Below are 24,047 nucleotides of genomic sequence, written 5' to 3' on the forward strand. Positions count from 1 at the left end.
TAAGACTATGCAAAACTTTGCACTCTCTGTTTACTGAGGACACAACATTGAAAAATCACAGGCACCATGTTCAAGAAGCTCACGGTCTGATCTATCACCTCCCTCAGCTGTGTCCTGGCTAACCTGCAAAAATCCGAAACCTGACAGCAATTCTCCGTCTCACTATTGCAACATAAGTTCTACCACAAGTACTTTCTTATTAATTATATCTGAAGTACTGAAGTTTGTGAAAATTTACTTAAAAATAACTTAGGGCAGTTTAAGGTTATCCCTATAACAACCTCACTCCCACTCACTCACATGCATTTCAACATGCTTTCTTGGGTACAGTCATGATATACACTCTGAAGTGCACATCACCCACAGTCCACTGAAATCTGATAATACTCATAAAAGAACCTTCCCTTGAATGTCATTGTCAAGTGACTTCCTACAAGAAAAAAGCACTAATGCTGTGTTTACTTCCTAAACTATTCCCTTCGAGAACTCAGTTTTGAGGAAAAAACCTCCATCCCCTTCTGCATCCAAGACAGGATCCTTCAGAGCACTTTATTTTCTGAGGAAAGGTTCTTATTCTGGGGGTGATGAACCCCTACAAAGGTTTTATATAAGCTTCAGGGGGTCACTGAACTCTCCCCCTTAACTTATATAAAATGTGTATACCTATATTCATGTATGCATTCCTCTGTGGAAAGTGAGGATATATCCAAAGGGATCTGTAACCCAAAACAAAGATTAAGAGGCACCCAGATTTAACTGCACCCCCACTAGAATGAACTCAGATCAGTCAGGCAGTTTTCCTTTCTTAATCCTCCTGCTTAATTCCTGCCTATTTAATACTAATAAAATTGACAAACATATAAAGTGATTATTATGTCAGATACCATGCTAAGTGCTTTACACACATTAATTTATTTAATTCTTACAACTCAATGAAGTAGGTATTATTATCATCCCACTTAGTAGATGAAGCAACTAGAGCACCAAGAAGTCATCTGCCGGGCTTCCCTCGTGGCGCAGTGGTTGAGAATCTGCCTGCCAATGCAGGGGACACGGGTTCGAGCCCTGGTCTGGGAAGATCCCACATGCCGTGGAGCAACTGGGCCCGTGAGCCACAATTACTGAGCCTGCGCATCTGGAGCCTGTGCTCCGCAACAAGAGAGGCCGCGATAGTGAGAGGCCCGCACACCGTGATGAAGAGTGGCCCCTGCTTGCCACAACTAGAGAAAGCCCTCGTACAGAAACAAAGACCCAACACAGCCGTAAATAAATAAATAAATAAATTAAAAAAAAAAAAAGAAGTCATCTGCCAAAAGTTACATTGCTGTTCTGTTCAAAAATTGTAAAACTTCTCAAAATGAAATATACCTATTTACTTGTGTACACGTTTCTCTTAACTAGTGGGTCTTTCTGTTTAACGCTCACCTGAGTCAGACAGAAAATTGATTTTTTTTGTCAAAAGACACATCTCTGCTAGGCTGCCAGTTACACAGAGAGATCACTCAAGAAAGATGTGAAAGAGGAATCTGAAAGACATTTTGTCCCAGGATAAAACTTGGTTTGGGATTTTTAAGGTAGGCATCTGATCAGTTAAAAGATTTCTGTTAGGATGTAGAAAATCCTGAAGAACCTACCAAAAAATACTAAAACTAATAAGTGAGTTTAACAAGATAACAGAATATGACATATATATAAATTATACTTCAGGAATTGAGCCCAATCTCTCTCCCTGACTGCAAAACCCCACTGTAGAGACCCCCTAAATAAAGTCAGCCTTACTGTCTTTTAAAAAATGTATTTCTATATATAGTAGCAATAATTTATAAATAAAATTCAAAAAATTCCATTTATAACAGCATCAAAAAGAATTAAATACTCAGGAATAAATATAACCAAAAAAAAGTACAAGATCTGTACACTGAAAGTTATAAAATATTGCTGAAATTAAAGAAGACCAAAATGAAGAGATTCATGCTACAGGTTCATCATAATCCTTATCAAAATCCCAATAGACTTTTTTGTCGAAAATGGCAAGCTGATCCTAATATTTAATATGAAAATGCATAGGGCCTATAATGGGCAAAATAATTTTGGAAAAGAAGAAAATTGAGGGAATTATACTACCTGATTTTAAAACTTACAATAAATCTGCAGTAATGAAGATAGCATACTACCAGCATAACGAATGGAATACAGATTAGTGGAACATTAGAGAATCCAGAAATCAACCCACTCATTTATGATCAAGTGATTTTCAGCAAAGGTGCCATGACAACTCAGTAAGGGAAGGACAGTCTTTTCAACAAACTGCCTTGGAACAACTGTACATCCATATACAAAATAATTAACTTGGACCATACCTCACACCATACACAAAAATTAACTCCAAACATATCATGGACCTTAATGTAAAAACCAAACAGCAGGGACTTCCTTGGTGGCGCAGTGGTTAAGAATCCACCTGCCAATGCAGGGGACACTTTGAGCCCTGGTCTGCGAAGATCCCACACGCCACGGAGCAACTAAGCCCGTGCGCCACAACAAAGAGTAGCCCCCGCTCACAGCAACTAGAGAAAGCCCACGCACAGCAACAAAGATCCAATGCAGCCAACAAATAAATAAATAAATAAATAAATAAATTTATTTTTAAAAAACCAAGGTATATATGAGAGAAAATCCTAAGTGTTCTTATCACAAGGAAAAAATATTTTTTCTTTTTTCTTTTTTATCTATACAATATGATGAATGTTCACTAAACTTATTGTAGCAATCATTTCAAGATGTACATAAGTCAAATCACTATGCTGTACAGCTTAAAATTATACAGTGCTGTATGTCAATGATATCTCAGTAAAACTGGAAGAGAAAAAAAAACAGTATGGTAAATCACTTTGGGTTCTCATTGTGGTCCCTGTAACACCAAAAATGGGGTATCTATACTCCCTCCATACCATCTTCCCAATTGTTATTGACAAGATTATTTTTCTAACAAAGATACAATGCTGGGACTTCCCTGGCTGTCCAGTGGTTAAGACTTTGCCTTCCAATGCAGGGGGTGCAGGTTCCATCCCTGGTGGCGGAGTTAAGATCCCACCTGCCTCACAGCCACAAAAGCAAAACATAAAAACAGAAGCAATATTGTAACAAATTCAATAAAGACTTTAAAAAAAGATACAATGCTATTCTTCTGTAGCCATCTTCAATGGCTCCCTGTTGCCTACAGTAAAACTTCAAACTTCCCAAGTTACTTTCCCTTATTTACTCACAAAATGGGCTGGAGTTTCTTTCTTTCTTTCGTGAGCATTTTTCCCCCACCTTTATTGAGGTATAATTCACAAATACAACTGTAAGATATCATGACGATTTGATATACATATCCATTGAGAAAGGATTCCTCCCATCTAGTTAATTAATACATCCATCACCTCACATATATGTAGAGTGAGAGAGAGAATATTTCCTTTCTACTCTCTTAGCAAACTTTAACTATACAATACAGGGTTATAAACTATAGAAATCATGTTGTACATTGGAACCTCAGACCTTATTCATCTTATAGCTGAAAGTTGGACTGGAGTTTCTGAAACAGCAAACACCAGAGTCAGACACACCTGGACTTACATCCTGACTCAATCACTTACCAACTATGTGATCTTCCTGAAATTCAGCTCTTTCATGTGTAAAACTGGAACTAATGATTCTACTGATGTTACTGTTAAGTATCAAAGGAGATAACTTCTGGCAAGCGCGACAAGTGCCAACCACACGGCCATGTGCTCAACTGTTCCTCACCTTCCCGTTCTCTTCAATCAAGTTTGTTTTCATTCTTCAAGACTCAACTCAGATGCAGTTTTTTATCAGTCCCCCTGCCTTAAAGTTCTTCCTTCTCTAAGCTTCCCCAGTATTTTGTGCAATCTTCCATTGTAGCATTTATCGTTCTGCATTATAGTTTGCTCCAAATTGGTAGAAACCAAGGGTAGGGAGGGATGTGTCTTATTTTGGTCTCTCCAGTGTACAGTGCACAGCAGATGCTCAGTAACATCTTCTTGGGTGATTAACAGAAAACAAATAGACAGCGAAACCCTGACTGAAAATAAAACATATGCTTTAAGAACTTACTTTTTTGTGGGGGGAGGAGGATAGATTTTAAGTCACCTATAATCTCACTAACATTACATAGCAATTTTATCAATTGATTCCTTCCCTCCTTTCATGTGGGTGGGAGAAAGGAAGAAAGCATGAAGTGCAGTAGAGAAAGAAAGAATCAAGAGCCCAAGCCCTATGCTTCCTATGTTATTTCTACCTCTGGAAAACGTTTTTTGTTGTTGTTGTTTATTTTTGGCTGCGCTGGGTCTTCGTTGCTGCGCGCGGGCTTCTCACTGTGGTGGCTTCTCTTTGTTGCAGAGCACAGGCTCTAGGCACGCGGGCTTCAGCAGCTGTGGCACGCGGGCTCAGTAGTTGTGGCGCACGGGCTTCGATGCTCTGCGGCATGTGGGATCTTCCCGGACCAGGGCTCAAATCCGTGTCCCCTGCATCGGCAGGTGGATTCTTAACCACTGCGTCACCAGGGAAGTCCTGGAAAATGTTTTTTATATTTAACAGTATTATTAAACACATCCCTTAATTAACATGTTGTAATACAACAGTCCACCAGATAGTCATATTCAATCATAGGTAACATAACATACTCCAAAGTCAAATATGAATTTTGGGGGAATTCCCTGGCAATCCAGTGGTTAGGACTCTGTGCTTCCACTGCAGGGGGCATGGGTTCCACCCCTGGTTGCAGAATTAAGATCCTGCATGCCCCACGGCACAGCCCCCCCAAAAAAAGTGAATTTTTGTACTAAGCTAAATGTTACTCCATGGTATTTATCACTGCTCTTCACCAACTATTTCCAGTTCTCCCTCCAGAAGTATGATAAGATTTCACTTCCCTGCCCTCTTGAAGTTAGATTCTACCATGTGACTTTCTCGGGCCAACAAAATGTAAATGGAACCAACATGTGTCCCTTCTGTAGTCTCTGAGAGCCAAAGCACAACCTCTCATGTTCTCCTTTTCCGGCCTGGGCAACTGTGGAAAACAGAGATGGTGTCTCCCTCCACCTGGATGTAGGTGTTGCAGAGGAAAGCTTCCAAGCCAGCCCATGATGAACATGCAGTATGAACAAGGAATAAACCTCGTTGTCTGAGGTTGTTTGTTACCCCACCATACTCTAGATATTCTGACATACACATAGAAAGGAGTTTAGTATTTCTCTATATCATCCCCATCTCCAGCTTTAAGAATGTTCTGCACAAAGTTGGGACTCATGTCTATTAGCACCCTTTTTAAGTATTAGGATATTTTTTAAAGGATTAAAAAATGGTCCAAAGGTTAGCAGAAGAGTCACATATTTTCTATCTATCTATTTATTTTTATTTTTGGCTATGTCGGGTCTTCATTACTGTGTGTGGGCTTTCTCTAGTTGCGGTGAGCGGGGGCTACTCTTTGTTGCGGAGCACGGGCTTCAGTTGCTGTGGCTCACAGGCTCTAGAGCGCAGGCTCAGTAGCTGTAGCGCACGGGCTTAGCTGCTCCATGGCATGTGGGATCTTCCCAGACCAGGGATCGAACCCGTGTCCCCTGCACTGGCAGGCGGATTCTTAACCACAAGCCACCAGGGAAGTCCCAGAGTCAGATATTTCCAATGAAAAGATTTTAAAAACTGAAGTAACTGCACATTAAAAAGGCCAAGGTGGGGCTTCCCTGGTGGCGCAGTGGTTGAGAGTCCGCCTACCGATGCAGGGGACACGGGTTCGTGCCCCCGTCCGGGAGGATCCCACATGCCGCGGAGCGGCTGGACCCGTGGGCCATGGCCGCTGGGCCTGCGCGTCCGGAGCCTGTGCCCCGCAACGGGAGAGACCGCGGCGGTGAGAGGCCCGCGTACCGCAAAAAAAAAAAAAAAAAAAAAGGCCAAGGTGTACAGGGGTGGTATATAAATGGCAGCATGCTAATACTCCCCTATTTACCCAAAATAATTACTTCTACTACTTCCTCTCCCTGCAGAGGCTGAAAACCAAGGACAAAGCATTATAAGCAGTCACTACCAATCAATTATGAAATCTATCCGCCATCCCAAGTGGTTCAATGTCACTGTTCTCATACACCAGAAAGCCTAGGCCTATGGAGACAGGTTGCTCAACCTGGTGGAGACTGTTGCCCACTTCTGCAATGTCCATTCCCACCCTTGGTAACAAGGCTCTAAATCTATTCTAGTGGTGGTCACTTTGTAATGTACAGAAATATTGAATCACTATGTTGTAAACCAGGAACTAACATAGTGCTGTAGTTCAATTATATTTCAAAAACAAACTCATAGAAAAAGAGATCAGATTTGTGGTTATCCGAGGAAGGGGTGGGGGAGGGGAACTGGACAAAGGTGGTCAGAAGGTACAAACTTCCAGTTATAAGATAAATAAGTGGGACTTCCCTGGTGGTCCAGTGGTTAAGAATCCACCTTCCAACGCAGGGGACGCGGGTTCGATCCCTGGTCTGCTAACTGAGATCCCACAAGCCACGTGGTGTGGCCAAAAAAAAAAAAATTATAGTCGAATCTACACTGTGGCAACTATATTTTCAAATACCATTTAAATACCCCAATAATAAAAATCCATCTCTACTTCAAAATACCCTAGAAAAATGAGGGCCAGAGGGTAGGGGACAACCTCACCTAACCTATCTCAGTAAAAGAAGTTGGAAAACAATAATGATTTTTATCATTTGCATCTCAAATATTTTTTATTCTTAGAGTGCCTTAATTCACAAAATCATCTGCTTCCATTCTATATTGCTATATAACAAATCACCACCAAATCTAACAGATTAAAACCACCACCATTTTATTTATTCATAATTTTGCAGTCTGGGCTGGGCTCAGCTGACTGGTTCCTCTGCTAGTCTCAGTGGCGGTCAGTCTGTAGCCGTATTCAATGAGCAAGTTGATTAGGGGCCAGACTCAGCTGAGATACTAGGATTGTTGGGCATCTCTCTTCCCACGTAGTCTCAGAATCCCTCCCTCTCTGCATGGTCTCTCCAGCAAGATACAACCTAGCTTCCTGCATGGTAACAGTGCTCCAAGAAGGCAAAGGTAGAAGTTCCAGGCCTTCTTAAAACTTAAGCCATAAACTAGCATAATGTCATTTTTGCTGCATTCCACTGAATCACAGGGTTCACCAAGATACATGGGGAGCTGACTATACAACAGCATGAATGCCAGTAGGCGTACACTGGGGGTGACCAATATGACAGACTACCTTCTCCCCACTTATTTACTGAGCAGGTTCACACCCTAACGTATGACCCCTAGCATGCTGTGATCTCTCTGGGGCTCAACTGTCCGTAAAATAAGGGGTTAGACTAAACGTTCTTGGAATTCTCATCCAGTTTTAAGATTCTATAACTCTCTTAAGTACATAAGCCTAACATTAGAAAACCTTGGCCGGGATTTCTGTGGTGGTCCAGTGGTTAAGAACCTGCCTTCCAACGCAGGGGATGCGGGCTCAATCCCTGGTCGGGGAACTAAGATCCCACATGCCACAGGGCAACTAAGCCCGTGCCCTCTAGAGCCCGCGCGCCACAACTACTGAGCCCGTATGCCACAACTACTGAGTTTGTGTGCTGCAACTACTGAACCCGCATGCTACAACTAGAGAGAAGCTTGCATGTCACAACGAACGATCCCGCATGCCACAATGAAGATCCCGTGTGCCACAAGTAAGACCCGATACAGCCAAATAAATAAATATTTTTAAAAATTAAAAAAAAAAAAAAAACTCGGCCATGCTAACCAAATGCTTCAACCCTAGTAGAACAACTCATTGATGAGAGGTTTAAGGTAAAGAATATGGTTATTCTTTAATATGTTTCATATTGTTATTTCATATGCAACTGGGTGCTTACCCCAAACACATGTGCATGTCATTAGGATCCCAAAAATCAGGAAATCAAGGAAGTTTTTTTTGCTAGGCTCCACTAGAGGATGCCATTAAGAACAAAACCACACAAACTTCACTATGACCATCAACTATGTTGCTTCTAATGTAAATGGGAAACACTGAGATACAAAGATTAAAAGTGATCCAGTATAGGGCTTCCCTGGTGGCGCCGTGGTTAGGAGCCCACCTGCCAATGCAGGGGACATGGGTTCAAGCCCTGGTCCAGGAGGACCTCACATGCTGCGGAGCAACTCAGCCTGTATGCCACAACTACTAAGCCTGCGCTCTAGAGCCCGTGAGCCACAACTACTGAGCCCGCATGCCACAACCACTGAAGCCTACACGCCTAGAGCCTATGTGCTCCGCAACAAGAGAAGCCACCGCAATGAGAAGCCCGCACACCACAACGAAGAGTAGCCCCCCGCTCGCCGCAAGTAGAGAAAGCCTGCGCGCAGCAATGAAGACCCAATGCAGCCAAAAATAAATAAATAAAATAAATAAATTTATTTTTAAAAAAGTGCTCCAGTATAAAAAGACATAAGAAATCATTTTAAAACCACCTAATAATACATCTCATTTAGAGAGACCTACTAAGAAAACCATGGTCAGCAGAGGTGTAATATAAAAAGACCACTATGACAACATCCACAAGTTTGGGTAATAAAAAAAAAACTTTAATGATTTTGTAATAACATTACTACACATACAGCTTCTAGGAAACTCTCTTAGTTGTTTTTCATGTGTTATTCATAATAAGAAACATTCTATAGAAACTTCTGCTGACTTAGCTTTTTTATCTTGTGCAGAAAAGCGATCTTTATGCCCTCACCCCCACCGTAAGGACGACATTATTCTATACCGTGGTGTTTCTGGAGTGAATTGGGCACCTCATCACATGTCAGCCAATAGCATTCTGTGATGTCAGAATAAGACGTGAAGATAACTGACAACAGTAGCAGTAACAGTAATAACGAATTCTCATCATACCGCCTCGTAACAGCATTTAGTTTGTGCCAGACGGGGTCTAAATCCTACGCATATATAAATTCACAACAATCTCAACCAGACGTGCTAGTGTGAGCACTCTGCAGATGAGGCAGCCAAGGCACAAAACGTTAAGTCGCCTCCCAAGGCCAAACGTCGTTAGAAAGCAGTAGAGCTCAGACTCGAATTCCGGTAATCGTGGCTCCGGAGGCAGTGATGGCCCGAGAACTTAAGTTTTCTCATTTGTAAAACAAGATCATGGCTTTCAATTTATTGGCTTTTTAAAAGTTGCATAGATCTACATATGAAAGTGCACGTACATTTATTAGGTATCCTTCCAAATCCTTTTCTATGACAGAAGATATACATAGTTTGGGTCTGTATGCTTTTTACAAAACAGAGTTAGGACTAAACATACTGCTTTGTAACTCTCAGAAATTTTTTCCTCAAGTCAACAAATGTATCACAGATATTCTCCCACTTCGGTACCCACAGGTCTACCTCTCTGTCCTGATAAAAACTACATGGTATATGATCCTGCAATCCCACTCCTAGGCATATATCCAGAGAAAACTCTAATTTGAAAAGATACATGCACCCCAATGCTCACAGCAGCACTATTTACAACAGCCAAAACACTGAAGTAACCGAAATGTCTATCAACAAATGAGTGGATAAAGAAGATGTGGTATACATACACAATGAATACTACTCAGCCATAAAAAAAGAACGAAATAATGTCATTTGCAGCAACATGGATGGACCTAGAGATGATCAAACTGAGTGAAGTAAGCCAGACAGAGAAAGACAAATATCATGTATCACTTATATATAGAATCTAAAAAAAAATACAAATGAATTTATTTACAAAACAAGTTAACACAACATTGTAAATTAACTATACTTCAATTTAACATAGACTCACAGACAAAGAAAACAAATTTATGGTTACCAAAGGGGATAGCAGGGGTGTGGGGGAGTGGATGATAAATTAGGAGTTTGGGATTAACATGTACACACTACTATGTATAAAACAGATAAACAACAAGGACCTACTGTATAGCACAGGGAACTCTATCAATATCTTATAATAACCTGTAATGAAAAAGAATCTGAAAAAGAATATATATACACACACAGAGAGAAATGAATCACTTTGCTATAGACCTGAAAGTATTTGCAAATTAACTATACCTCAATTTAGGACTTCCCTGGTGGCACAGTGGTTGAGAATCCACCTGCCAATGCAGGGGACACAGGTTCGAGCCCTGGTCCGGGAAGATCCCATATGTCACGGAGCAACTAAGCCTATGCACCACAACTACTGAGCCTGTGCTCTAAAGCCAGCAAGCCACGACTACTGAGCCCGCGTGCCACAACTACTGGAACCCTCGCGCCTAGAGCCCGCTCACCGCAACACGAGAAGCCACTGCAATGAGAAGCCCATGCACCGCAACCAAGAGTGGCGCCCGCTCGCCACAACTAGAGAAAGCCCGCACACAGCCACAAAGACCCAACAGAGCTAAAAATAAATTAATTAATTTTTTAAAAAAATAAAGCTATAAAAGACATGTCGGCTGAAAAAAAAAACTATACCTCAACTTAAAATAAAAACTGTTAAAAAAAAAAAAAAAAAAAAACGACATGGTAGTCCACTGATGGGCATTTTGTTCTTGCCAGTTTTTCTCTACTAGTTTTCTACCTTTCTCTGCTGCCATGAGCATGTTTCTCATCTTTACGGGCTTTCTTGACCCTTTTTCCCCCATCTCCTAAGGGTAAGTAAGCATCCTAATCCTCTTACTATTTTCCACACATTCTCCATATTGTCAGTGATTTCAAGTAAATCACATTTATCCTAATCTAGCTCCTAAACTCTTCTCCCAAATCCCCAAATACTCCCAGACATTTCTATCTTGTAGACAGCTATGCCAGAAACTCAAAAATTTTCCTCTGCATTGACTGAAATCTCTCTTCCTTTCCATTCACACTACCAACAATCTACCCTCTGCCTTGATCACCTCACACCAGGACTATGCAACATCCTGTATCTCAGCCTCCATGTAACTCCTCTCTTCATATTATGACCAGGATGGTTTTCCTAAAACAGTCATCATCAAATCATCCAGTATGGCAGTACCTACATTCAACTGTATAAAATGGACACAGAACACAAAACAATATAATAGCATTCCTGTCCTCAGGAAGACTGCAAATATCTTCTTATAAAACTTTAATTTAAAAAATAAAGTAATCTAGGCATAAAGCAGAGGCTGAAGACTTGTAGTCCACTCGTGGTCCACAGATTAAACCTAGCCCACAAGGTGTAGTTCCAAATTGTGTTTTAGATGTTAATTAATAGAAAATACTTAAAAATCAAGAGATTTCACATTCAAATCAAAGTTTTGAGCCTCTGTTGAAAAACCAGAGTATCTAGAAACGTCTCACAGTCTCACTGGCAGCCATCAGCCAGAATTATCTATCAGTTTCTCCTAAGCAAGGTATAAAGACTCCTAGGACTCTTCAGGCTGTTTTTACTCACCATTTTCTCCCCAACCCAAGGCCTTAAAAATGTCAGCTGTCATTCAGGAGTTTACAAGCTGCACGCAATTCATTTACATTACCTACTTGGTCGCTGTGAACAGTTTATAACCCGTGGACTCCCGTTAGCCTGGTGTTCAAGGGCCATCATAAGGCGGCCCCAACCCCTGCCTTAAACCTCTGTGCTGGTCATCCCCCCACCAAGAAAACATCTTTTCCACTTCCCTCAATAACTGTATTCACTCTGCTACCCCAAATACCTTCACACTTTCTTCTCACTTGATCTGGCTTAAATCCTGTCGACCCTTCAAGGTATAATTCATGTACTGCTTCCTCCAAATCTTTGGGGACCCTTCTTGGCCACAGTGAATCTTCTTCCAGAGTTGAGTGTCCATCCCAGCATATATTTAACACTTTTATGCTCTCTGAATAACAGTGCCAAATGAAAGATCTAAAAAGTTACAGAAAAGTATTTCTCAGACTTAAACAGTTGCAGCATTTGTGCATCACACATACTTACTGTCATCACAAAATTAATAGCAGGAGCAAAGGCAAACAATCTTCCTGTCTTTTACAGGAGGCTTTTTCTAGAGAAAGTGCAAAAAGAGCTGTGTCATTCCTGGTTCTCTTGTGCTCTTAAGTCCTTCAATTCTGCAAAGAGACTGACACTTCCAACTACAAATTCAAGATTCATCTTTGTACTAGATTTTCACACTAACCACAAGCATACATTTATGGGGAGGGGAGGAGGGGAGGGGAGGGCAGGGGATTATCCCTATTTCACTCCATAACTTTTGAACTTATACCGCCAAGCAGTTCTGAAAATAGCCACTGTAGCACAAACATGATAAAGTGTTAAAGGAGGAAGGGATTAATCATCTTGTTGAAATTAAAAGATGCGCCAAAACAATTAAAAAAAAAAAAAAAGGACACGATCGAACCTGTGTCCCCTGCATTGGCAGGTGTATTCTTAACCACTGTGCCACCAGGGAAGTCCCTTATCAGTTAATTCTACCACGACAGATTTGTAGTCACTGCGGGGAGACAAGACACTGCTCTAACTCTTCCCTTCTCCCCCAACTTTCTGCAAAACTGCATGTTATTCCCCAGGCCACAGTCATATTTCCTCTGGGCAGATAGTGATTGTCCAACCTTGTATTCTTAAGGCACTTATGGTTATGACTGAGGGGCTTCCATGAAACTTCACTGATCTTCCAAAGGGGAAACAGTCAGTTTTTAGTTATGGAGAGCTTTAGATATTCTCTCTGCTCTCACCTGGTGGGGAGGTGTATGAAACCCCTGACAGGATTTGATATAGTTTTTAATCTATGAGACATCTGGACTGAACATACTTTTTATTTTTTGTTTTTGTTTTTTTATGGCCGCTCCCCACAGCATGTGGGATCTAAGTTCCCTGACCAGGGATCGAACCCACACCCCCTGCATTTGAAGCGTGGAGTCTTAACCAATGGACCGCTAGGGAAGCCCCTGAACATAATTTTTGGCTGATACTGAATAAACTTTCCAATACGTGTGTGTGTGTTAATTAATTTATTAAAAAAAGAATTAACTGATAATAGGAAAATGTACTAAACCACTATTTTCAAAATGAGAAAATAAACTGTTGTGATACAGTTAAATTTACATGGAAATCCATGTTTATCAAGTTTTAAGAACCATATTATACCAAATATAATTTTTATTTTACACTAAAAATATCATATTCTCAAAGACTAGAGAGTCCATGTAGAAGACCAACAACAGGACAAAAGCAAACTACAATGAGGCCACCTAACAGATAAAAGAGGCTGCCATTCCAGGACCAGCTTTTCAGGTAAATTAAAACATTTCAGTGCGCATTAAATGCTAGAGACCAGTAATTATTGAAAATTTCCCTGCATCTAATTTCTTGAAAAATAAGAAAAATGTAATAAAAATTACAAATTTGCATCATCTCAAAAAGCACAAATAATAGTGATGTCTCAACTATAAACTGTTGTTTTATGAAACTGCATATATTATAACGCAATACACTTTTTTTGTTTGTTTCACTGATTTCAAGTTGACAGCTATGGAAATGAGAGGTTTGGGGTGGGGGGGCTTACAAGTATAGAACAGCAATAGTCCCCTGCAGCAGAGCCATTTTTTGCTGGTCCCTTGTATGACATCACTGGTTGTACCTAATTTTTTCTACAGCAATACTCAAGGTGACTTCCTTTTCTTTTTTTAAAAAAATAAGCTTAATTATTTATTTAGGCTGCACTGAATCTTCGTTGCTGTGCGTAGACTTTCTCTAGTTGCGGCGAGCGGGCTTCTCATTGCGGTGGCCTCTCTTGTTGCGGAGCACGGGCTCTAGGCGTGCAGGCTCAGTAGTTGTGACACGCGGGCTCAGTAGTTGTGACGCACGGGCTTAGCTGCTCCGCGGCATGTGGGATCTTCCCGGACCAGGGCTCGAACCCGTGTCCCCTGCATTGGCAGGCAGATTCTTAACCACTGCACCACCTCAGAAAGTCCCTCAAGGTGACTTTCTAATAACAGTAATTGACCTCTTAAAAGAAAGTGGTTCAGGGTATCAAGAGTTGATTCAGAGAGAGTCAAGGGTAGCGCCCCAGAGACCCTATCCCCACCACCTGCCGCTTCTGTGCCACCCCCACACCACCCAGCCTGGACATCAACTTTGTTCACGTGGTAAGAAATATGGCAGAATCTCCACTTGGCTTCCCAACTTAGTAAGGTGGGTGTATACTCTAAGGAAGAAAAGATAAAATCCAAGTTTCAGGAAGGGTTTCCTTCACCTTAATAGAAAAATAACTCCAACCTCTGGTACGTGCCTGCCCTGCAGCGGGAGCTTCTGCACCAATGGGAAGACCTGCACCTCTGATAAAGACTAAGTAACAGGCAGTCCTTACTGTGCAAGAGAACTTTTAGACATGTGCCAATTTCACTGTTCCAGTTGATATTGCCCTATTTACATACCTACGTTTCAAACTCTGCCTCTAAGATTAAGACCTTCAGTGCAAAATTCTTGATTTTAGGTTGTAAATATAATTTTAAAGTAATAATAGTTAATGTAAAACCAGTAACCACATATGCTTTTCACATGTGCTAAAACACAAAAATTATCTAGCACTATAAAACAAGAAAATGCTTAATTTTTACCTAATTACTAAAAATTCAAACATTTAAACTCAAAGAATGTGTAGTTACTAGTCCATAGTTACCTTTTTTTTTTAATCCGAAAACAAATACACAACCTACTTTTAAAAAATAGTGTCATAAGGCATCTGCTCTAGGGTAAAGCAACCCACTTACTGACCATCTAAGTAACACTGACAATTTAAACACCTTTATCTCCACTGCATTCCACAAAGATATTAATTTTCATTTCTGAGTTATCTGCAATTCCACATAATTTTAACATTTACAAACCTAATTTACATTTGTTACACATCAGTTTCACTTTCAGGGTCTGCACTACCCAGCTAACTACAGGGTCTTTTCTGCATGTATCTTAATACAGTGCAGATACACACAATTGAAAACCCCTCTCTTTGCTTTCCATTTCAGATATTAGTTTCTATTTACATGTTTCTAAAACGACTGGAGATTCCATTTCCTTCAAAAGACACACCTAGTTTTAAAGAATTCACTAAGAAGTTTGGAACGATCAAAGTTACCACTAGATTTAATTACCTATAAGGAATGCTGTACCAGTTTTCAAATCTAAAAAGCTCTCTTATGACTTAGAACTGTTCTAAACATTTTCCAAAGTGTTGAGGTTTTTTTTTTACTGTTATATTAATGTCATTCTATAGAGAGGTTTTAACTTCTCAAAGGGCTACCTTTTTCCCACTCATAATATGAGGTAAAAATTAAAATAATAAAGTGACAATACCCTAAACCAACCTTTCTTCTGGTGCACCCAGGAGCTGCACTAATACAAATGAGCTCATTGCAATCTCAGGGGAAGTGTGCACACTCACACACTCACACACTCACACACACTTGGATGTGTAGGGGTGAGAACAACATAGATAGGTCTACTCTTTCTAAGGTAAGAATTTAAAAGCAAATCGAACACATGTTATAATCCCAAATTAATGTTCAGAAAGAAACCAAGAAATAGTGAAAATGGGAAGCAATCAAGTTAAAACCCTACTATGGCTTCGTATGTGTTTCTTTAAAGGATACTAAAAAAGTGGCAAAGAAGTTTAAAATTACTTGAAACTGCACCTTCCTTCTCGAAATTTCAGTTAATACAGGAATAACAATGGCATTTTATACCAGACATTACAATGCAACTAGTATAAATAAACCCCAACTCTATATCACAAAGAAACTAATAATGTATACATCCTGTACTTGTTTCCCTCACGATTTGTCACAGTTAGGTAAGAGATGGCAATAAAATATGGAGGGCAAGTCGAAGGCCCTGAATCATGTTCATAGTAAAAGAATAGCAAAGCGAAAAAGAGCACGTCCAGTGCAGAGCTTCACGGGTTTCCCACAACCCTGTTCTCTGCCTTGCGTTAACACTTACTATTTTTACTATGTATCACCAAGCCTAACAATGCTATTACTAAACGAATGCACCCCATCAAAAAAAAGAAAAAACAACAACAAAAAACCAGACTATCCGTAAGTATGCTGCTTTCCTCGGCGTCCCGGTGCACCCTTCCACTAACCAGTTCCCTGAGACGACCATAGAATGAAATGAGTAAGCAATACACGCCTTCCTACAACTCCGAAAGACGGCCACAGACCTTCCACAGCAGCAGCCTGAAGAGCCACGAGCGCTCAGCGACTCACGGGCACTGAAACGGGCTTCTGGATCCACAGGCAAAGTTGTCCTATAACCATTTTGTAAAAAGACATTTCTAACCAGCGAATGGCCGGAGGCGCACAGCCCTAGTGCCTGCTCAAAAGCAAACGAGAGCGACTCCTGCCCCCAGTAACAGCCGCGAGTGGCGACTCCGATGGAAGTTCGGCCACATTTATATCCGTCTGGACCCGAACGAACATGCTCCTCGCTATCGGCCTGCGGTGGCAGCGACGTTTCCAAAACTTGCTGCACTCCGTCCCCTACGCGGAGCGACCGCACAGACTAGTGCTCTCGGCGCTGGGCAGTGCGGGGCCCGGCTGGGGGAGGGGAGGGGAGGGGAAGCGGTCGGAGGACTTCCTAATGTATCATTAAAGCACGAAAGCAGAGGTTTGGGAGCGAGAAAAGTTAAAGGAGCGACCGGCTGACAAAGAAAAGCAGCTCCGGCTGCGTCCGTTTCCTGCTCCCCCGCCCAACCGGGCCGGGGGACCACCTGGCCGCGGCGTTTTGACAGCTCGGCGAGCGTCCCGGAGCTGAGCGCCTGGGAGCGGAGCGGGAGCCCGTCCGGCGACTACCCAGCTGTGCTCCGGGCTCGTCTGCTAAACGACCCGGCGAGGCCCAGGGGCATCGACGAGAAATTTCCCCAAAAAGAGAAGCCACGGAACACCCGGCGCCGGGGCCAAACTAAAAAGTAAAGTGTGGCGGCGGCGCGAGCCGTCGGACCCGGGCCGGCGGAGGGAAGTGCGGGCGGCCGCGGGAGGCCGGGCGCCGGCGCGGGGCGCGGAGCGGGCGCCCCGGGCCCGAGCCGCGCGGCCCGCGCGGGCCCCACCCCCACCCCGCGGGGGCGGCCGGGGGCGCGCGGGGGCGGCGGGGCCGGGCGCGCCGGTGACAGCTCCGGGCCGGCGCCGTGGCTGGCTCCCGGCCTGGCTCCCTCACACTCAACTTACTTCTTTCTGGCTCTCTGGAAAGGGGAAGCGCCATCTTTGCGAGGCCGGCCCCGAGGTCTTTTGTCTGCGGCTGCGGGGCTCGGGGCCGGGGCTCCGGGCTCCTCGTGGGGGGGTGGCGGCGGCTGCGGCTGCTCCGCGCTCTTGTCCTCCTCCGACGACATCCTAGTCACCAGGAAAGACACATGGATCCCGGTCCTCCTCCTGGGGGGCTCCTCCCGCCGCCGCCGCCGCCGCCGCCGCGGCCGCCGCCGCCGCTGCTGCTCGGGTTCCTCCTCCCCGGCTCAGCCTCTCGCATTTCCCGCAGCCCCGGGAGCAGCAGCAGGTACCGGGAGAGGCGGCAACATGGAGCGAGCAGGACACGCACTCACACACATACGCGCGAGCGCGCGCACCTCGGCGCGCAGGGGCCGGGCGGGGGGCGGCGGGCGGGGCGCGGCGGGCAGGCGGGCAGGAGGGAGGGGCCGGACCAGGGCGGGGAGGTGCGGGCGGGGCGGGCGGGCGGCCCTCGGGCGGTGCGGGTGTGGGTGTGGGTGTGGGTGCGGGTGCGGGCGCGGGCGCGGGTGCCGGGCGAGTGCGGGGCGGGCGGCGCCGGGCGGGGCGGGGCTACTGAGGGGGCACGAAGGGCGCCGGCCCCGGGGGTCTCCGCCCGCGCCCCTCCCCCAGGCCGCCCGCGGCGGGGAGGAGAAAGGGGCCGCGGCGCGGGGAGCGGCGGGCCGGCGGCTGGCGGGCGGGCGGGCGGGGGTCGCGCCCCCAGCCGGCTGCCCCTCCCCCGCGCGGGCCGTGTCAGGCCGGGCGGCGGCGGCGGCGGCGAAGTTTTGACAGCTGCTCCAGTTGTTGTGGGTTCCGGGCTTTGCGAGCGCCGGCCCCTCAGCGCCCGCGCCAGCCCTCCGGGCAGGGGAGGAGGAAGTTTTGCGGGTGTGCGTGTACCACACACAGACACACACACTCGACGGTGGCCGTCGCGCGAGGGCCGCGCCGGGTCTCCCAGAGCGCCCCCGCACCACAGACCTCTCAAACTCGCCGCCGTCTCGCCCACACACGGCCGCCGCGACGCCCCCGCCCCCTCCCCCACTCCGCCGGCCCCACCGCCCCCCGCTCGCCGCCGCTGCCACTCACGGGGCTCGCTCCGCGCATGCGCCGCCCGCGGACGCGCCGCCGCCGCTGACCTCACCGCCCCTCCCCCGCCCCCGCTCCCTCCTCTTCTGACGCGGCGGCCGGGCAGCGCCGCGACTCCAACTCCGGCTCCGGCTGGGGCTCCGGCTCCGGCTCCGGCTCGGGAGAGCGCCAAGCTGCGGATGAGCGAATCCGGGATCGGGGTCCGGGGAGTGCGCGGAGGGAGAGCGAGGACGAGACGGGCCGCGTCCGCGCTCCACAGGCGCTCGGCCTCCGCGGACTGGCGGGCGGGTGTAAGGCTTGTCCTGCCCCGGCGCGCGGCGGGCCCGGGTTCCCCCCGCGCCCCGCGCCTCCACTCCCACCCCCATCCCCGGCGGGGCGCGGGGACCGGCCCGGAGGGGCTTTGCCGGGCGCACGTTCAGCGTTCGTTCGTTGTAATGCGCGTCGGTGGAGGAAAAGAAATGGAGTGCAACTTCGTTCTACTCCAGTTCCAGGGATACTTTCGTTATTACAGCGTTGTTTTAAAAATGATCCGGAAAGGGTTTATAAAGCTGTCAGACAAAAAGAACGACGGCATTTTGAGGGATAAAGTGCTGAGAGACATAATGAACCAGTAAAACACCGACAACTTGGTTTTAACGTTGGGTGTGTTGTGACAAAGAGACAAAAATGGAAGGACTTGTAAGCCACCTCTTACACTACCTAAAAACGGTGAAGGAAAGCTGGGGCTGCTAGGGTCCGAGATCTGACATGTGCGCTTAGGAAGGAAGGAAGGAGAGTTACAGGTGGGGAGTTCTGGGCTCCTTATTCTAACAGGGACCAACACTTGGACAATGTACTCTTCTCTGATTTCCTTCCCATTCTCTAGGGGAGTGAAAAACATAGATTTGAATTGGGAAAAACTATTACGACCTATCAACCATTTGCAAAAGGACTGGGGTAAACTATCATCTTACAGGTTTAGACTCTAGGCCGGACACCCCGGGCACTTTCTGATTATGATTTCTTTCCATCTTCACAACAGTTCTAGTGTAAGGTAAGAATAAAACGCGGTTTTTCCTGCTGTGTTGTTTGCCTTCCCTTCCCAATAGCCAGAATATAAACTCTGAACCGTATATTTGTGTGTATTTCGGCAAACATGCACAGTTTCCAGAGCCTCTTCTGACTAAAGCATAGTTTCTTGAAAGGGCTGAAGTGAGGACCACAATAAGACAGTCGTTTGAATCCCTTAAAGGTTTAGTTCCTGCTGGCTTTTTCAAGCTTACTAAATTTAAAATTTGAGATTGGGGAGAAGCTAGCCTGGTAAATGAAAACTATAAATTAAAAGTGTCTGACTATTATTATACATAAAAATACAACATATGCATGACTAATTTATGAAGTCATACATTTATGAAGATACATTTATGAAGTGATATAAAGTTTATTACTCACTTTTTCATTTTCTGTACATTACACTAAATAAAGTACACTTTCAAAAAATGGATTATCGATCCAAATGTTTGTCTGTGTTCAGTACTGAAATTAGAAGAGTCATTTCCAACTGTGTGTTTCATATGCACAAAATTCCACATCAGGACAATTTACTTCAGTATACTTGTCAGCACTTGGGAGAATTTAAGGACCAGAATGTGCAAATTGCAAGTCACTCCTGCTGGAGACAAGTTCTTAAAGGAAACAACTAGGGACTGGGAACAGAAAAGTGGGTAGAATAAATGGAAGGGTAGAAATAGAAGTTTGTGCAGTGTTACTTCTGGAAAGATAAAAGATGATGAAAGTAAACCCAGCCTTCAGTCTCCATTCCTTTGGCTACTGTGAGCAGACAAGTAGTTGGGAACTGTTTTAAAAGGACGGATAGGAGGCTCATGAGCGTGAAGTTATTGTGGGCAGAGCAAACAAAATATAACCCAGGATGCAGAGGAAGTATTCAGGGAATACTTATTCAACTTAAATAAGGGTCTTTCAAAGGTTTTTCCATCTCTGTCATCCAAATTACACAGCTCTGAGACCACAATGGCAAAAATCCAGGAGGCAGATAGCTGAGGTAGGTTCCTCAAAACTATAAAACCAGAAAGACAATGAGCATCTGGAAGGACCAAGTGCAAAAAAAAAGAAAAAAAAAGAATGTCTACCTTCTAATAAGTACACGTTAAATAGGCACTTTAAAAATATGGTAGACATGCACCCAAGTGTTAACAGCAATCATCTCTAAAGGACTGGATTACAAGGGACTTTCACTTTCTATATTACATTTTTCTATGATACATCAATCTTTCAGAGCACATGTAATATAATCATAAACATGTATTAAATGTTTAAAATGTGAGTGGGAGTAAGGGTTGTTACCTGCAAAAAAGAAAAAGCAACATCTCATGACACTGTAAGCAAAGGAGATTCTCAGAGTGTCTAGCATACAAATGACCGTGAATAAAAATTCATGGTACAGTAGACATTCTTACTAATTGAAGGCCTATAAAATGTCCTTGATGTCTTTCTTGAGAGAGCAGTCTTTATCACTTTGTTTTAGTGAACGTGAAAGTATTTATAAGGCTTTCCCATAGATTCACTACTAAATGTTATCCCTCTCCTTATTTTCCCATAAAGTCTTAAATTCCTCAGGGTTTTGTAGGAACCAAACTTTTACAGTTGTGTGAAAAGACCGCTCAAAATGTAAATGCTAGATCTTATAAGATTTGTGTTCATATTTTTACTGTTAAAATTGCACTTTAAAAAGTTGCAGTCATAGGCTATCATTTTTTGTCCTTTATTTTTCAGTCAAAAAAAATGTTTTTAGGGCTTCCCTGGTGGCGCAGTGGTTGAGAGTCGGCCTGCCGATGCAGGGGACACGGGTTCGTGCCCCAGTCTGGGAAGATCCCACATGCCGCGGAGCGGCTGGGCCCGTGAGCCATGGCCGCTGAGCCTGCGCGTCCAGAGCCTGTGCTCCGCAGCGGGAGAGGCCACAGCAGTGAGAGGCCCGCATACCGCAAACAAACAAACAAACAAAAGTTTTTAAAAGAATTTCAACCACTTAAAATTAGTTCATATTTAGTCCATAGTGCATTTTTAGCTTTATAAATTCATATTGCTTTACATAAGTTATTTCAGTAATGCATACCATGTACCTGTGTGATAGAAAAAGGAAGAATCTGAGAAGGAAATAAAACAATCACCTTCAAAAATAATTTGTGTATAAGAGTATGAGGCAGAGCTTCCCTGGTGGCGCAGTGGTTGAGAGTCCGCCTGCCGATGCAGGGGACGCGGGTTCGTGCCCCGGTCTGGGAGGATCCCACATGCCGCGGAGCGGCTGGGCCCGTGAGCCATGGCCGCTGAGCCTGCGCGTCCGGAGCCTGTGCTCCGCAACGGGAGAGGCCACAGCAGTGAGAGGCCTGCGTACCTCAAAAAAAAAAAAGAAAAAGAAAAAAGCTACTCCAAACAGGCAGCTTAAAACAATAGAAATGTATTCTCTCACAGTCCTGGTGGCTAATAGTCCAAAATCAAGGTGTCGGCAGGGCTGGCCCCTCGCGGTGGGCTCTGGGGGAGAATCTGTCCCAGGCCTTGCTCCGCTTCAGGTGGTTGCCCGTGTTCCTGGGCATTCCTGCGCTTGCAGGTGCATCCCTCCAGCCTGCCCCCACCATTACATGGCCACCTTCCCTATGTGTCTATTCCTCACACACCATGTTCTCCCGCGTGTGTGTGTGTGTGTGTGTGTGTGTGTGTGTGTGTGTGTGTGTTTCTTGTAAGGACACCAGCCATATTGGATTAATGGTCCGCCCTACTCCAGTATGACCTCATCTTAATTAGTCACATCCACAACAATCCTATTTCCAAATAAGGTCACACTCCAAGTTCCAGGAAGAGTATGAATATTGGGGGGCACTATTCAACCCAATACAACCACCAAACTGTCTATATTGATGCCTACCCACCTTAGCAGATCAAAATTATGTTGTTAGAAATTTTTATATGTATTAACTGCATGCAAACTCTTCCTGGCACACCCACCCACATGCACAAATTATTTACATTTATTTTACATCTAATCAATTTATCCAAAGAATAAATAAAATCAATGTGAATTTAACAATGACAGTGTCCACATAGTAAAAAAGTAAAATTGAGATTTAGTAGCTCCTTGGTTAGTTTGATCTTTGTAGAGGTACCTCTACAAAATTTCAGTCCAAACTTTACCATTGGGGGACTTCCCCAGCAGTCCAGTGGTTAAGACTCCACACTTCCACTGCAGGGGGCACGGGTTTGATCCCTGGTTGGGGAACTAAGATACTGCATGCCTTGCACAGCACGACCAAAACAAAAACAAAAACAAAATTTACTGTTCGGGGTGTAATGAGCTGAGTGCCTTTAAGGGTGCAAGGCAATGACTGGATCCTCACCTTCCCCTGTGCTGTGTAGTCACACAGGTAAGGATTTCACAGCAGGAAATTATCTACTTTTACAATGGAAATGGAACTTACAGTTCCATGCGTCACCCTTCAGGTTGAATTCTAAATTGGCGTGGCTCACTGGGTCCTGGGGAGTCCCTGCTACCCTCCAGCCAAAGTGTTCCTCTCCTATCCACCACACCAGGAGCTCCAGCCTTCAGGCCTATTTTTGGTGCGCTACAAACCTCACCAGGCTGTCCCAACCCCTCCCACCCCGCCAGCCCTTTTCACCTGGCCATTTCCCACTTCTTGTTTTTTTTTCCCCTTCAGCTCTCTTTAGACTTCACCTCACCCTGACCACCGTTCTTCCCATGATGAAGGTTATGTGTCCCCCTGGATGCTTCTACAACACCTGTGCTTTCCCCATCACAGTTCTCATGCCCTGTAATGAATTGCCCACTTAACTGTCTGTATCCCAGCCTAAGCCCACTGGAGACGACACTAGCTGTCTGCCTTATTCACCTTCTATCCCTATTACTCAGCAGGGGCTCAACAGAGTTGTTGAATAAGTGAAATAAATGGGAAAATGTATGTTACTTTCAAGAAAAAGAGCTAAGATGATCCCTTACAGGAGTCTACTTGAAAAAAGAAACTGTAACTTTATAGACAAGGTATACATGAATACTTTGCTACATTTTGTTGTTATAATTTACTTTTCTATAAGGGAACAGGCAAGTCCTCTTTGCCCCCTACAACCAGCGTTTGTTATGACAGTCCTCTCAGTGTTACTGGCTTTCAGAAGCCTGGACATGGGAGGATCACGCCTTTTCTAATGGAGTCTCTAAAATCAAAAGAAATCAAAATAGTTGTCCACGGGGACTTCCCTGGTGGTCCAGTGGTTAGGACTCTGCACTTCCACTGCAGGGGGCACAGGTTCGATCCCTGGTCGGTGAACTAAGATCCTGCATGCCACAAGGCTCAGCCAAAAAAAAAAAAAAAAAAAAAAAAAAGCTGTCCACAGTCTTCAGACAACATAATACCTCCTTAGAAACATTTGTCAGCCAAGATAACATTAAGGGGAAAATTATTACAGACAAGCATATACAATATGTATCATATAACTCACATATGTAAAACTGTGTAAATCCACAAGCTATGTATGCATATGTGTGTAAAGTAATAATATTCATCCAAATATAAACAATGACTGTCTCTGGGCTGGGATTCCAAATGACATTTACCTTCTTTGTATTTTTTCCTTTTAAGTTGTATAATGAATATCATTTTTACAA

General features: G+C 44.4%; 1 protein-coding gene across 15 annotated transcripts in view; it reads right to left on the reverse strand.

Moving 5' to 3' along the window:
• KMT2C (lysine methyltransferase 2C) overlaps positions 1-17,643 on the reverse strand; it is a 294,763-nt gene extending 277,120 nt beyond the window's left edge. For all 15 annotated transcript variants that reach the window (XR_009533406.1, XM_060108762.1, XM_060108749.1 and 12 more), the window contains exon 1: positions 17,264-17,643. Coding sequence is in view for 14 of the 15 variants with exons in the window: in XM_060108762.1 (XP_059964745.1) it covers positions 17,264-17,424 (161 nt within the window). In the remaining variant the exon portion in view is untranslated. The remainder of the gene's footprint in view (positions 1-17,263) is intronic.
• Positions 17,644-24,047: the final 6,404 nt, after the last annotated feature.

Source organism: Mesoplodon densirostris, chromosome 9, assembly GCF_025265405.1.
Source record: "Mesoplodon densirostris isolate mMesDen1 chromosome 9, mMesDen1 primary haplotype, whole genome shotgun sequence".
Taxonomy (NCBI): Eukaryota; Metazoa; Chordata; class Mammalia; order Artiodactyla; family Ziphiidae; genus Mesoplodon; species Mesoplodon densirostris.